Source organism: Muscardinus avellanarius, assembly GCF_963383645.1.
Source record: "Muscardinus avellanarius genome assembly, chromosome: 6".
NCBI classification, from domain to species: Eukaryota; Metazoa; Chordata; class Mammalia; order Rodentia; family Gliridae; genus Muscardinus; species Muscardinus avellanarius.
The window spans coordinates 18,012,759-18,029,287 of NC_137791.1; the positions used below are offsets into that span (position 1 = coordinate 18,012,759).

At 48.3% G+C, this 16,529-nt stretch overlaps 1 protein-coding gene across 1 annotated transcript in view; it reads right to left on the bottom strand.

Moving 5' to 3' along the window:
* Positions 1-15,910, bottom strand: part of ZNF827 (zinc finger protein 827) — a gene marked incomplete at its 5' end in the record, with an annotated part of 185,189 nt that extends 169,279 nt beyond the window's left edge. The window contains one exon of the mRNA XM_080697091.1: positions 15,868-15,910. Coding sequence (XP_080553217.1) covers positions 15,868-15,910 — 43 coding nt within the window. The remainder of the gene's footprint in view (positions 1-15,867) is intronic.
* Positions 15,911-16,529: the final 619 nt, after the last annotated feature.

The window sequence follows — 16,529 nt, forward strand, 5'->3', positions numbered from 1 at the left end:
AGACAGCCTCGGCAACTTACTGAGACTCTCAGCAACCTAGCCAAGACCCTGTTTCACAATAAAAAATAAAATGGATCTGGGGCTGTAGCTTAGAAGTAGAATGCCCCTGGATTGAATCCCTAGTATACCCCCCACCAAAAAAAGAGAGAAAATTTAGGATAACAGAAATTGCGGGGGACAAGAAGCAGGAGAAGAGGGTCAACAGTGCTGGAATTTGTTAGACTTGGTGGCAGCATACAGATGTTCATTTGGTCACTAGGCTTCATTATATATGTGCAAGTTAGATACACTTTTTAAATAAAGAGCAATGCTGTATAACCTTCAGAGAGAAACACTGTAGTAGACCTAATGAGTCGGGAGCCTGGGAATTAAGGAAGGGCACAAGAAGGTGGTAAGCCCAGACACAGGCTCTGCGGCACCAGGCAGGAGGAGCCCTTCACTGCCGGCCACCGCCCCGTGATGTTGCAACAGAGACCTCTCGACTTGTAAAGGCCACCTCTTCCAGGCAGGCTGCACTCACGCCTGTAATCCCCATACTGGGGAGAGTGAGACAGGAGGATCACAGGTTCAAGGCCGGTTCCAGCAACTTAGGTAGACCCTGCTTTTAAATAAAAATAAATGAATAAAAAGGGATAGGGGTGTAGCTTGGAGGTAGAGTGCCCCTGGGTTCAATCCCCAGTGCCAAAAAAAAAAAAAAAATCAATTAAAAAAAGCCACCTCTTTCTTTAGACTGTCTTCCTTCCTCCCCATTTTTTTTTTAATCACTGTGAAAGAAACCACCATACTTCACAGTTGATTTCTGAACTGAATCCAAGCCTCTAAATTTAGCAATCGCAGTCTTTCATCACTGGGGCCAGCTCCTACCATACTTTTCTTGCCTCTTATCCTTACATCGCCAGGATGGTCCTGCTGGGTCAGTGAAACCCCTTCTCTTAATGCCTCCCTCGCCTGCTCTGTGTTGATTTTGACTGCCATTCGACTAATGGCCATGTCTGATGCTTCGGAAGTTCTCTCCCTTCTCAACATCTTAATCCAACTCTTCCCTGAGGATGCTTGGGATAGCAGGGAAGCTTTTGGCCATCACTTTCCCTCTGTGTTTTCTGGAAATATATATATCTTGCATCTCTTAAGATGTTGATTTGTGCTTATCCTCTGAGTGTTTGGTGTCAACATTTGCAGGAACTGTCAGCAGAGACTGCGCGACCCAGAACTTGAGAGAGCAGGTACATGCCCCAAACTTAATGAAGGACGAACACGTGGGACACCAGCTCTCAAGGATCCAGCCCTCCCTGTCCCAACAGCATAGCTTGCCGGCAGCCATATACCCTAATTCCAAACACTATACTCAGTATACTAAAAAAGGTGCTTCCTGGATGTAGGAGACTCCCAATTCAATAACCAAGCTAAGCAAAGCAGTATCTGTTTTAGAGAATTCTTTTACAGGACAGGAAACGATGTTAGAGTTCAACACTTCGCCCCATCCTACCCCAAATTACTAGAAGTCCTTAGAAGATCACGCCACACAGGAGGCTCACCTGCTTCTTCCTAGGCACAGATCTTCTGTTTCATTTGTGGATAGCTTTTTTTTTTTAATTCAACAGGTTCTTATCAAACAAAATTCATCTTTTTGCAACTCAACCCTGTTGGTCCTTGTTTGTTTTTCTGCTCAGCATTTAATATGTCTATGGAGATAACTTTCCTGGCTGAACTGGACTTATTTCCATTTCTTTATCTGCCCAGTTAGCTCTTGAGAGCAGGGACTTAGCTCTACAAAACCCTACTACAACACACACACACACACTCTCACACTCTCACACACACACACACACACACACACACTCACACACACACACACACAATTACTGCTGGTGCAAGGAGTGAATGAATGATCAGTTATCACGCAAGAGCTGGCATTTTAGAATGAATGACAATTGAGAATCAGCTTACTCCTCCGTCGCTTGACAGAACTTCATACACCTGAACGCAGATCCTATGCACAGCTCTGATTCCACCCCCACTCTCCTCAGATCCAGCATTCCCAGTTGCCTCAGAAGTTAATTCCTTCTATCATGACTTCAAGTGTCTACACCCTTCTGCTTGCCGCCCTCCTGGCAGGATGATTATCAGTTTCCCCCTTCACATCAGGGCATCCAATCGGGGATTCAATACACATGTGATCTCATCAGCTGATGTGGGCCACCTTGCCGGCCTTGTTCCAAATTCAGTACAAAAAATTACATTTGTCAACTCTGTGGAAATGCGTCCATATTTCCAAAAGAGGCTGGATTTTAAATATTACTTATTGACTACAGTGGTTTCCTCTGGGGATGGGAAGTTGGGAGTCGGGGACTTTCAGGCTTTAAACATTCATATGTAGTTTTAATTATTTATACTAAGTGTGTGCTTCTTGTGTCATTTAAACCCAATATAGATTACTAAAAATAAGTTAACACTTCTCCTCCTCATTCTATCCCAAGTTACTAGAAGTCTTTATAAAAATCACCCTGACAAGCAGTTAAAGTAGCTTCTTCAGCCCAGCGTGGTGGCGCATGCTTGTAATCCCCGCGCTTGGGAGGCTGAGACAGGAGGATTGCGCAGGTTCAAAGCCAGCCTCAGCTACTTAGTGAGACCCTGTTTCCAAATAAAATATAAAATAGGTCTGGAAGTATAGCCCGGAAGTAGAAAGCCTCTGGGTTTCACCCCCAGTACCACCAAAAAAATATATAGCTTCTTCATACATATGAGATTTTCTGTTTCATTTCTAGACAGTGTTGTTGAGGGGGTTATTATTGTTGTTATTGATTGATACTGAAGATGGAACCCAGGGCATTCTATCTCTGAGCTAGACACCCAGCCTTATTTTATTTTTTGATTTTGAAAATGGGTCTCACTAAGTTGCTGAGGATAACCTCATCATCCTCCTGTCTCAGCCTCCCAAGTACTGAGATAATAGGCGTGTACCACCACACCTAGCTTCTAGATCATTTTAGATATTATCATTCAACAAATCCTCATCTTTTTAAAGATTTCTATGACTCCAGCCTTATGTCCTATTCAAAACACTTGTACATTTTTCTCCTCTTTTGTACATTTTTCACCTACGAATAAGGACTTGAGCGACTGTTGTATCAGTGGCAAGTCCCTTTATGACCTAGCAGTTTAGCCAACCCAAACCTTACTTGTAGATTGTGAAATTTCTCTCTTCCTATAAATGTCACAAAGCAGCTCACTCTAATTCGATTTCTCTCTTCCTTAAGGTCAGATTAAAACTCAGTAAGTCTTGTTTGAGGTTTTCAGGCCCTGGAAGGGAAAAATCAGATGGTGCATTCAAGAGTGTGGCATCTCCTATGCTGTTTCCTCCCAAATACAGCTGTGTTTCATGCTCAGAAAAGGCTTGCTGGGTTAACAAGGGGGACCATACAAGTAGAGATCAGGCGCCTAATTCTAGGCCTTTCCAGAAGGGAGCACTCGCCACTTGGAGCACACAATCCAGGCCCCCACAAAGTGTTTCTGCTCACGACCCTCTTCCGTTACTCTCTGCTTAGTCTAACGTCAAAAACCCAGATGTTTCTGGTGTGGTGGCACCTACCTAAAATCCAAGTAGTAGCCGGGCGTGGTGGCACACGCTTGTAATCCCCACGCTTGGGAGGCGGAGACAGGAGGATCACGCAGGTTCGAAGCCAGCCGTGCTGGATTAAGAGACCCTGTTTCAAAAATAGAAAATAGGTCTGGGAGTGTAGCCCGGAGGTAGAAGGGCTTCCAGGAACCCCAGTACCAACAATAAATAAATAAATAAATAAATAAATAAATAAATAAATAAATAAATAAATAAATTCCAAGCACTTGGAAGACTAAGACAGGAGGATCCCAAGTTCAAGACCAACCTCAGCAACCTAATGAGACCTCGTTTCAACACCAAAAAATAAAAAGGGCTGGCGGTATAGTTTGAAAGTAAAATGCTCCCAGGTTCAACACCTAGTACTACAAAACAACAACAACAGCAATGCACAAACACGGAGATCTTGATTCTTCAAGGAAAGAACTGAAACTGCAGCACAGGGTGTTCATGGGTCACAAAGCCAACGTGTTCCAGCATCACCTAAGGGGGCTCCTCAAGGGACAGGGGCTCTGAGAGGGTCCGGAGGGGCCAGGGCATGGTCTTCAGATTGTGAGACCCCGCCCCCTTCCGAAGATCTCACACACCACAGGGCTACACTGGGCTTCCAGAGAACCCAGCCTGGTTCTGCCCTTGGTAGTGCTCATGCTAGTGATTTTGAGCTAGTTTCTTGCCCTCTCTGTGGCTCAGTTTCCAATTCCGTCCAACAGATGGGAGACTCAGCTTTTCCCTGTCTGTCTCGTAAGCCGAAGATCCCGGCGAAAGCATGCAGGGACCATCAAGCGTATCACAAATCAAACGCTTGGGTAACGTACTATTATCCACTGTACAGTCTGAAGCTACTTGAGCGCTGGCAGGTGAAGTGACTTGCTGAAGGTCACAAAACCATGAAGCAATTCCTGGGTGATGGGGAGAGTGTGAGCGAGAAGGCCGTGTCCTCCTGGGGTAGAGGGAATGTGGGGAGAAGACTGGAGTATAGATTTCCTGTCTTTGGTGCATCCCTTCCCTAAGACTCGGGAAGAGTTAGAGCCAAGCCCCTCAGGTTCGTGAGCTGATGTTCGTGTCGTAAGATCTAACAAAGTATTGTCAATAGCTGCCTGGGCTCAGCATCACCTGTCTTTATTCTTGGCCAAAATGACATCACCCCCGCATGGGAGATTTGGTTAGTTCAGGGGTCCTCAACCACACCGTTCATGCAAATCACGGAAGAGCTATATGAAAGCGTGCAGGCCTGAGCTCCACCTGGGGCCAACTGAGCTGAAGCCTCGGGGGCTGTCTATGGTCTATGCGTTCTCAATCTCCCAAGTGTTGAGACGCGAAGCCCGGCCTGGGTGCAGAGCGGCCTGGAGCATTGCACTAGGTCGCTTAACAGTGATCAGAAACTGACGGGCAGCAAGACTGTCTTTGTTGTTTCCTCAGTACTGGGGATGGAACCCAGGGGCATTCTACTTCCCAATAGACCCCTGGCCCTATTTTTCTTCTTTATTATTTTTGAAACAGGGTCTCACTGAGTTGCAATGGGCCTCACTAAGTAGTTCAGGCTGTCTATGAACCAAGAGCCTCCTGCCTCAGCCTCCCAAATGCTAGGATTACAAGCGGGCGTCCCCACACCTGTCTTTTGATTGAGACCAAATTCTGCTTTGTGCATTTAATAATGGCTCCAATGCATCCCACTATAAGGTGTAATTATAATGCACCAGTAAAAATAAAATAAAATAAAATAAAATCGGTACAAAAACCAACACCGCACAATAAAAGCAATCCTTCCAGAGATTCCCAGTTGAAACAAATCCACGCCTCGGTTGCAATAACGTGGCCAGGAACGCATCTCAACGCCGGCACGCACAGCTCAGTTCCCATAGAACCGACAAGTGGTCCCCTATTTTGCAAATGAGAAAAACTGGCAGAGAATGCTGGCCACTGGCTAAAGTCATGGCTAACATGGGACAGCCAGGGATCTTAATCCCTACCTCATTCTGCTTCTTGATCCTGCCCTGGAGTGGATGCACAATGCCTTCAACTCGGTGATAAATTAAAAGATCAAAGAATACGTTAGAGAACACTGAACAGGTTTCTAATCCAAATGCCCTCAGGGGACCAGGAGGAAAGGACCTGGGGGAGGTGCGCAGGTGTGCGTGCATATGGGGACGCGGCGGCCGAGTGGCAGGAAGCTTGCAGACTGACGGGCACATGCCCGGGGAAGGGAGACAGCCGTCACCGCCGACAGCAGATTGCAGCCATGTGGGGAGGTGGGCCCAGCGCTGCCGGCTCTTCCAAGTTTCCAAAAGAAGCTGGAAATTTAGATTTTTATGTGAAATTTCCAAAATGTTGCTGCAAGTTTTTAAACACGTTGTCCAGGGTAAAACTCATCCGTGTGACACCAGCTTGTGACCCCTGATATGATCTCTTTCTCTCTGTCTCTCAAGAACACACGAACACACACACACACACACACACACACACACACACCTCGATCCTTCATTTAAGATTCACGGAATATGCTCTCTTGGACTGGTTCCCTGTGATTAGAAACAACAGACCCTGCTTTTCCTGCTCTCTGTGCAAAATCCGAACTATGACCTATATAACATATGGAAAACCCAATATCAATTTCCCCTCGGTTGTTTTAATCAGCCTGTTGAATAAATGAATAAACACACCTTTATTAAACACCTATTCTCTCACTTCAGTCTCCCTGGAAGTCTCCACGGGGATTTATGCCTTCACTTTACAGTAAAATCCAGCCATAATTCATAGGATTATTACACAACTCAGATGCAATTCACATCAAATCATATAAACATAAGCGTGCATACCTACAGCAAAAGCCAAGTAGAACACCGTTAGGCTATGACACAAGTTTCAGTCAAGCCCTACAGTAACGGTCTTGTAAAAGAATTTTATATCATATTATTATTACTCATCACATAATAAGATCTGTGTAAATCAAAATAAAAAATGTAGAAACCACCATACCGTTATGGGTCAAAAATGCCTGTATTTTAATCACAATCTAAGCAAATGAACATATTTCATATGCTTAATAACCAATAAGACTGATGGAGCTCTTTCTATGTGGCATGCACTAATTAGGGATGATTTTATATATACACACAAGGATAAGTATGTTATATACTTATATATAATATTTACATTTTAATATACACATTTGCATATATATATGTAATTCTATGACAACTCTGTAATGTAGGAACTATCATCACTGAGTGCATGCATGTGTGTATGTGTGTGTGTGTGTGTGTGTGTGTGTGTGTATTAGTTACTAGGGATTGAACCCAGTGGCATTCTACTTTCAAGCTATACTCCAGCCCTATTTTATTTTTATTTTGAAACACAGTCTTGCTAGGTTGATGAGAGAGAATCTCACTACTTGCTAAGGCTGTCCTAGAACCTGCCATCCTCTTGACTCAGCTTCCCAAGTCCTGGGATTACAAAGTTTGCCACCACACCAGGCCCATTCTCACTTTTTAATGATCAGGAACTCAGGAACTTGAGAACAGAGAATTCAAGTAATTCGCCCAAGGTCAACACCTCCAGGATCTGAAGAGCCTGGCACCAGAGTCTGTGCACTTGATTGCCACCCCATGAACTCCGAAAGCACGCGAGCACATGTCTTTTCTTTATATGTACCACGTGCAATAAAGTGAAAAGAGCCCAAAGTCAGGATGATCTTTTCTCCCTCTTATTACAAAATAACAATATTTTTTTTTAAATACACCATCAGACAACCAGAGGTACTATAACTATATACCTTGAGAAAAAGCCATCAACCTCCATAAGTACTGAAGCTAGTTTCAAAAGCCCAGATAAATACAGTGCCGCTGATCAGTCGGGTAAAAGGCCCTTTCGCCTGGCCTTCCTCAGTCCCCTCTGAAGGCCAGCTTCTTCAGAGCACTCAGAACAATTCACCCCGAGACCAGCATCGCCCTCACCCCTTCTCCTTTTCCTTCACACTCATTTCAAGTGGAGTCTAACCACTTTTCTGGCCCAGGTAGAAACTATCAGAGAAAGAGAAGGTATCAGTGCATTTATTCCCTACTGATTGAAAAACTTTGCTAAATTGGCTCGCTCTCTCTCTCTCCCTCCCTCCCTCCCTCCCTCCTGTTCTGAGGATGGAACTCAGGGCCTCTAGCATGGTAGATGTGACTCTACACCTAAACTACACTCTCAGTCCCTAAACTTTCTGAAAAACAAGCAAAGAATACCTGGCGTTGTTAAGAATCCCAGAGACAGAACTTCACTGATGGAGGCTGTTTTCTTAAAAAGGAATGAGACTGTTGGAGACAATTTCCTTTTGGGGCACACAGATTCTACTACATTCTCAGGCCAATCTGAGAAAAGCAGAGCTAGTAAACTGCACATTCGGACCTCAGAAGGTAGGCACTTATCACTGTACCTTTTTACAAAAAGGTATAGTACAGTGTGTGTGTACACACAGGGTGAAGCTGACTTTTATAAAATAAACAGCAATATGCACCCATGCAGTCTAAGATTAGTATCAGGCCAAAGTCTGATTTTAATTTATGGAACTACCTTGTAACTGTAGCAAGTCTATCCAAGGTGGGTCCCTGGGGGTTGATAAGAGTCATCTGACAGGCCCTTGCTTCAGCACCTAGTCATACACTATTTTCCAATATCATAAAAATATAATTTATAGACAGAGGCTAGAAATACAAAATTTGCCCCCCAACAGAAGGCCGAGGGTGGATAGAAAGCCGGTCAAGTACCCTCAGCTATTTCTAAGGTCTGTGCTGGGCGTGTGATTTTTTTTTTCCCCTGATAAAATATGACAGAAGACATCTTGGCTACCAGGAACCATAGAGTGTTGTATATACTTAGCCCAAGATGGTATAAATTACTGAGCTATACCTAGCACAGTTGGAGACAAGAGTCCATCAGAAAGAGGATAGCATCAGCACCCACAGTCTGGACCCCTGACATGTGAGCCTAAGAGTACAGGAACTAACCCCAAACAGGAATGAAATCAGAAGAACCAAAACTCACACATCTTACCAAGCTTGGTCTGGGTTTCTTTCCACAACAGAAAAATATGCAAAATCTATTCTTTTACCACAACACCCATGGTCTGGTAAAGCCTTATGCTAGAAATCCTTTAGCACACCCCAAAGTCCTATTTTGTAGGTCATACTCTCATTATCATGGTTCTGCGACCAGTCTGATTAAATTATAGAAAATTACTAATACATCTCTCAGAATGGAGAGATCAGCGCCGGCCTGTTGTTTGTTTTTTTCCTTCTCCTCCTCGAATACTCCAGCAGATATTTTAAAATGAAGAAGGGACACAGCGACTTTTAAATGAGGCTAAAGGATGTATTAACCTGGTCGCAGTAGTACGCTGCCCCTTCCACTTTCACAGAATGGCATTAGTGACCAGTCAGACGCCGAGGAGGGTCACGGAGTAGAGAATGTGGGCTTCTCCGACATATCCTCACACCTAGAGCGTGGTCTCAGTGTCTGTCAGGCAAAGTTCCCATCCCCAGATGTGACCGTATTAAGAGGTACTAGGCAATGATTTAGTTTATAAAGGCGGAACCTTGATGCTTAAGATTAGTGCGTAAAAGAGGCCCAAGGAAGCTTAGTGGCCCCCAAAACCACGTGCAGACACAGAGAGAAGGCGTCATCGTGGACACAGAGACAGAATCCTAACTAGACGCCAAATCGGTGGTCACCCCAACCTGGGACTCCCGACCTCCAGACCTGTGAGCAAGAAATGTCTCTTGTCTACTCATTACTGGACATCAGGTGTTTGTTTATAGACACCCCCGTGGACTAGACCATCTTCGTATCTTTGGGACCAGACCACCATCTTTGAGTCCAAAGACACCAGTTTGCATCTAAGTGCTTAGGATGAGCAACACTGAATAAGAACTCTTCTCTTTTGTGAGACTAACTCATCCCAAACAACCTGAACCCAAACTAGCAGGATGACTACATACGCTAGTTTACCAGCAAAGCCCAGCACCATGTATTTCTGACCTAGCCTCTTCTACAAGAACGGATTGATAGTAACAAGACTTCTTATATTTTTAAATCAATTTTTGACTCCAGGAGAAGCCTGCTGGGTAACTCCACCAACACACACTCGGCCTGGGGTGTGTCCACAACCTCTGTCCATTTAATTTTACAAGCCTCCCAAGACAGAGATTTTCCACACCTCTCTTGGAACTCTCCTAATAGAGGCCGTTCAAAGACTCTAAAATACCAAGTGCACAGCAAGCTCTAACACTAGCCAAAAGCTGTCCAATTTATACTTCTCCAGCATGATTTATTAACACTTTGTGCAGAGACCTGTCAACTCACACCAGCTGTGTCATCTCCAGAGTGAGACGGCAGCACACAGATAAATTAAAAATCAATTTTTTTATTAGAAACTGTTTTGAAGCATTAGAAGGAATGTGATTTTGAGCCATCTTCCGTATTTCAACAGAAAAACTCGATGGGGCCCTCCTTGCTGTATTAGCAATCCATGGATGTTCTTTTCAGAGAAGACAGAGGCATTAGTGCCAGGCATCCCCCTAAACTGTTATTTGGTACCTCGGAATCATTAGCCCTGGCTGACAGGCTCCGTGAAGTATTTTGCCACTTCACACTGAAAGATTTCCCCATGTGTTTGTTGCCAATGATTAGTCCAGAGGTTCTGCCTAGAGACTGCAAAAAATAATAACTAATGGGAGGAAAGAGTTAAGTCTGCTGCCCCTTCTCTTTCATCAGACATAAAAAGACTCATACAACTATTAAAACAGAGACAGTGAGAGAGAGAGAGAGAGAGAGAGAGAGAGAGAGAGAGAGAGAGAGAGAGAGGAGAGAAAGGTTGATTCTGTTCCTGTCCAGTTGTTTTGGTTTCCAATCTTATTAGAAAGCAAGAGAGAATTTTTGTAAGGTTTTCTTAATAAAGAACACAGGAACCTGTTCTTGTCTTCACCCACAACCGCGTAAACTGTGAAAATACTGGAACAGTAAAACAACTGTTTTGTCAGCTTTTCCTTCGTGCTCCCCCTTGGGAACAGGCATCAGGCAAATTCCAATGATAAATAAGATGGGATCTAAACTCATATGTTTGTAGATAAGCTGATGATAATGTGGAAATCTTAAAAGTTCAGGATGGCCAATGGTCAAAGGCTTTGTAGACGCAATGAATAAATACAAAAGAATGTCCCTCCTCATCCTGATACAAGTGACCCCAAAAAGTAACCATGTTCACAGAGTACCTAGCCCCTGGCCTAGCAGCGTCCCTCTCCTGGGCGGACACTCATTCCTAAGGTGTGTGGTTCAGGACTCTGCAAAAGATAAGGATGTGCCGAAGGAGCTCAAAGGACTGCTTAGACTTGTTTAACATGACATTGAACTTTGTTATTGGAAAGAACTTTTCCATTAAAAGTAAAAGAGCCATCAACAGAAGCAGTCACAGTAAAGTCCCCAAATAATCATTATTGCTCCAAACTACTTAAACAGAGTGTTTGGGTTGATTAATAATGTGGGAAGGGGGTCCTAGGGATTGAACTCAGGGGATTCTACCTGAGCTACACCCCTAGCCCATTTTCATCTTAAAACAGGGTCTCATTAGGTTGCTAAGAGTCTTGCTAAGTTGCTGAGGCTGGCCTCGAACTTGTAATCATGTCTCCGCCTCCCAAGTACCGGGATTACAGGCAGGGGCCACCATGCTTGGTTAGGATAATAATTTTTAAAGTCACCCCTCAAAAATAGTGTAGGTTTAACACCCTTTGCTGGGGGAAGGAGGGGCTTCAAGTTTACACAAAACTTCTTTTTGATTTGTTCAGTAGGATCGCCACTCAAAAAGGACAGGTCATTTTTTTTCTGCATATGTGTGTGTATATACATATATATATATATATATATATATATATATATATATGTGTGTGTGTGTGTGTGTGTGTGTGTGTGTGTGTGTGTGTGTGTATGTATATATATGCACATACATACACATTCCCTCAGCCCTACTTGATTTTTTTTAAAGGGGTTCTTTTTTTTTTTTTGTCTGTTGGGAACCCAGGACTAACAGAGCTTTGCCACTGAGCTACATTCCAGCCCCCTACTTGATTTTTTAAATTTTGAAACAGTGTCTCACTAAGTTGCAGAGGGCCTTGCTATTCTACTCAAGCTGGTCTCATACCTGCAATCCTCCTCCATATATATATGAGGCCCATGTAACACACACACACACACACACACACACACACACACACACACACACCGCAGAAGCCCAGGAGGAAATGACTGTGTAGAATTTTAAATCAGAAACCCAGGGCTTCAGTTAGTAGTGTCAGGTTAAAGGCTCGCCCATCTCCAAAGCTAATTCAGTTCGGAAGAGTCCCAGGGGTGTCTAGCGGAACAGAAGGAGCTAGGAAACCTTAGCAGGCCGAGCCCAGCCTAGGGAATTGCTGGGACTCTGTGCCAGGGGCTGAGGCTCACCCCAGGCTGGTATCAGATAATACCAAGTGCTAGTCTGGATTTCCAGGACTAATCCACTCGAAGGTGGGACTTCCAGGTTCCCCGGTGCCTGAGCGGTCAAGTGGGGCGGCTGCGGGCTTTGCAGGTCCACACTGGACCGGGGTAGCATTGTATCCAACAGGAGAGAACCAGAACCAACACACAGAAAGTCTCTAGGTAGGAATGGCTTATGCTTTAGAAATCTTTGATCACATTACTAGGGGCTGCAGAGGCCAGGATAGACCAAAAAGAAGCAGAGAGCGTTTCAAATTTTCTAGAGATTCAGTTTTCACAAGTTTCTCTTTCATATATTCTAATTTGTGCTTCATAAATGTGTTCACAGGTCTTACACATTCCTTTCTCATGTGTGTGTGTGTGTGTGTGTGTGTGTGTGTGTGAGAGAGAGAGAGAGAGAGAGAGAGACAGACAGACAGACAGACAGACAGACAGACATGGGGGTGGAGCCTAAGTATCTGTACTTCTAAGCTACACCCTCATCCCTACTTGATTTTTTAAAGGTGTGTGTGTGTGTGTCCCCTTTTGGAATCTGGGATCAACCCAGAGCTTTGGCACTGAGCTACTTCCCGGCCCCCCAACTTGATTTTTTTAAATTTTGAAACAGTGTTTCACTAAGTTGCAGAGGGCCTCACTAGTCTACTGAAGCTGGCCTCACACCTGCAATCCTTCTTCTCAGCCTCCCAAATACTGGGATTTTAGGCATGTGCCGCCAGGCCTGATCCTACAGCTTCTTAAATAACATATCAACAATGACTTTAATCATGTTTCTATCTTCTCGGAAGGGTTCTTTGACTTTAAAATCATTTTACCCCCGTGCATTCCCCTTAACTCTTACCCCTAACATCGCACGCATCTCTCTTTTCTTTGAGGGTTAACTTTTAAATCTGCCTCCACATAACTTAAAACCCTGAGATGACTCAACTTTAATCCCTAGACTTGACTATATTTTAACTTTGATAGAACACAGTCACCCAGGGAAAGAAAACTCCTTCCCTGACACATCAACCAACCAACCAAGAGTTTATCACTGAAACTAGGACGTAGGGCTGCAATTATATCCTATATTAACTAGAAATTAATGCTACTTTTTCCCCGAGTCAATATTTATTACATCTCGGTACCACTTGCGAGTTTCTCCAAGCCTCACTCAGCACCACTTAGCAAGCGTCGGGTTACTGTGCCTGAATTGCAAAATACACCATTTGCCCAGAAATTGCTCTTAGTCCAAATGCAAATTGCTTATAAAACATGTGTAAACCCCGCTTAGAACAGGCAGCGCACGTCCATAAAAACCCATTCGATGCAAAGGTAAGTGGGAAAGCCTCGCTGCTTAAGGCTTCTCTTTAAAACCTGGAGGGACGTTTAAGGTGTTTCCAAAGGTAAATTGCTTCTTACTTTGGTAAAAGTGGCTTTCTTTATGTGAGCGGAAGAGGGAGGCGATTTTTTTTTTAAGTGAGTAGATAACAGTCTTCAATTAGAGAACAGGGTGGGAAAGCCCACTCTCAAAAAGATAACTTAATCACCAGACACCGAGGCGCAGGAGGGGCCCACCAGGCGCAGGAGCTAAAATGGAGCCGGCATTTCCTCTCAGACAGAGGGTAGTCGCCCGAGGTCAGGGTCAAGGTCACCGGCAGGGCAGGCTTGCAGCTGCCGGGCCGCGCTCTCCACCGCGGGAGGGAAGGCGGTCCACCGCCGGCACAGCCCAAACAGATAAATCCCTTCTCCTCTCCCACCCTCTTTTTAACCCCGCCAACATTTTTCTTTTTAAGCAAGGAGGAGAAGAAAGGAAAATGACCAAATAACCTGGCCGCCCCTGTTTCTGCATCAGCTGCCAAGTTGCCATCTACGGACAAGTTCGCAGAGAACACTGAAGCCCATTTTGTCCAGCAGGGCCAGACTCCCCCATCGCCCCCGCCCCGGCATCCCTGCCTTCTCGGCCGCCCCCCCCCCCAAAAAAAAGAGCAGGGCACGGCGGCGAGCCGGCCATGTGCACGCACTCCCTCCACCCCAACTGCTGCGAGTTTTCTGTGAATCGCAGCGCCGAGCCTCCGGCTCGCCCTCCCCGGCTCCGCCGCCTCCTTCGCGCACACGATCTCCCTACACACGCAGCCGCCCGCGAGCGATTTTATGTGCATATATATTACATATGTGATATTATCCTCAGAACCTCTAGCGGGCAGGCGAAGAAAGGACTGCACAGGGGCATTTTTTTTTTTTTTTAAAGGAAGGGGAAAAAAAAAAAAAAGCACAACCCAAGCCCTGCGCGTCGACTCCCTGCGTACCGGGAAGGAGAAAGAAAAGAGATGTTTGCGGAGCGGAGCGGCGGCCCGCCCCCGGCGGCGGCCCCTGCCCCGGCCCCGGCCCCGGCCCCGGCCCCGGCCCCCGGCCCGAGCCCCGCGCGGCGGCATCGATCGCGCCGCCCGTCTGCGGCGGAAGCGCGCGGCCCCCACCCGCACACCAGCCCAGACTCCATAACCTTAGCCCTCCCCCACCCGCCCTGAACTTCAGGTGACCGACCACGTCGGCCGCTCCGCTCCGCGCCGCCCCCAGCCCGGGTTTTGCAGCTCGGGCTCGGAGCGGGCCCGGCGGCCGGGGGGCGCGGGCGGGGGGCGGCGGGCGGACCCTCCCCGGCCGGCCCCCCGCCGCCCCTCCCCCGCCGCCCCCGGCCCCCGCGCCCCCGCGCCCCTGCGCCCGGGGAGCCGGGCGGCCCCGGGGGATATTTTTAGTTGCTTTTTTTTCTCCTGCACTTTTAGCTCCGGCTGCATCTCGCCACGCTCGCCGCGGAGAGGGATGGGGGGGTGGGGGCGGGGGAAAAGTTAAGAGTCTCGCAAAGACCCGCGGAGGGGGCCGGGGGCGCGGGTGGAGGAGGGGCGGCCGGGGCGGGCGCGGCTCTCGGGTCCGGGACTCCGCTCTCGCTCGGGATGGCCGGGGAGGGGTCCGCGCGCCGGCCGCTCCCCCCGACCCCGCGCCTGACTGCGGCCGGCCTCCCTCCCGCCGGCCTCGCTCCCCCGGCCTCCCTCCCTCCCTCCGCCCTCCGCCCGCGCCGCGGCTCTGCAGGGACCTCGCGCCGCCCTGCCTCCTGCCCCCGCCCGGGGGGCGCCCCGCACCCGCCCGGCCTCGCCCCCGGCGCGGGGTCCCCGGGGGCGCGCAGGCTGAGCCCGGGGGTGCGGGGCCCCACGCCCTCGCCGCCCCGGCCCTGCTCCTCCTCCCTCGCCGCCGCCGCGGCCGGGGCCGACCCACCCCGGCGCAACCTTTAGCCGGAGACGGACCCCCCCCCCCGCGGCCCCGCCGCGCGCCCGGCGCCCCCGACCGCCATGGCGCCGCCCCCGCCCGCCCGCGCGCCCCGACCCGCACCCCGGGCGCCCGGGGGGCCGTGAGATTTTTTTAAGGTTCCCACCTCGCCCCCCCCCGCGGCGCCCCCCAGCCCCAGCCCGCGTCCCCGGCTCCCCGCCGCCCCCCTCCCCCGGCACCCGCAGCGGGGACGCGAGGGAGGGACGGGGAGAAGCCGAGCTCGGGGAGAGGGGGGGCAGAGAAAGAAAGAAAAAGAGAGGATGGAAAGGGCACGGGCCGATCATCACCAACATGGCTGCCTCGGCACAGACCTCGGCGAGGAGTAACCCGGGCTGTGTCTTTGTCAGCTTCACCTCTGTAACCCTAAACTAGCGCAGCAAACAAGGCGGCGGGCTGCGCAGGGAAGGGAGAGGCCGGCGAGAAAATGGCCCGGGCGGCGGCGGGCGACTTACGTGAGGGAAGGCGCTGGGGCTGCTCCTGCTTCCTCCTGGGCATTTTCCCCGGGTCTCACATTCTCCTCCGTGGTTAAGGAGATCAGACGAGCCCTGCGGGGGCCGAGCCGGCGCTGCGGGGCGCGGGCGGGGGCGGGCAGGGGACCCCTCTCTCCGGTGTGTGAATTGGGCTGGAGCTTGTTCCCTGGCGCCAGAAGAGAGGTTTTCTTCTTTTTTTCTTTTCCTTTTTTTTCCTCTCTCTCTCTCTCTCCCTCTCTCTCTCTCTCTCTCCTTTTTTTATTTTTTTTAATTTTTGGTCGTGCACCTGGCTTGTCCCCGAGCGTAATATTCTTCAATGGGAACGGATCTGCTAGGTGTGTGTGTGTGTGTGTGTGTGTGTGCGTGTGTGCGTGTGCGCGCCCTGGCTCGCGTGTGTGATGGGAGGTATAAATAAATGCGTGCGGTGCGGCGGTGTCTATGGCCGCGCTCGGTGTCTCCGAGCCCCTAACACTAATGTTGGGATCAAAGGGCAGCGGCGGCGGCTCGCTCGCGCTCTCCTCTCTCTCTCTCTCTCTCTCTCTCTCTCTCTCTCTCTCTCTCTCTCTCTCTCTCTCTCTCTCCCCTCTTTCTCGCTCTCTCCTCTCGCGCGCTCTCTCTCTCCCTCTCTGTCACACACACACACT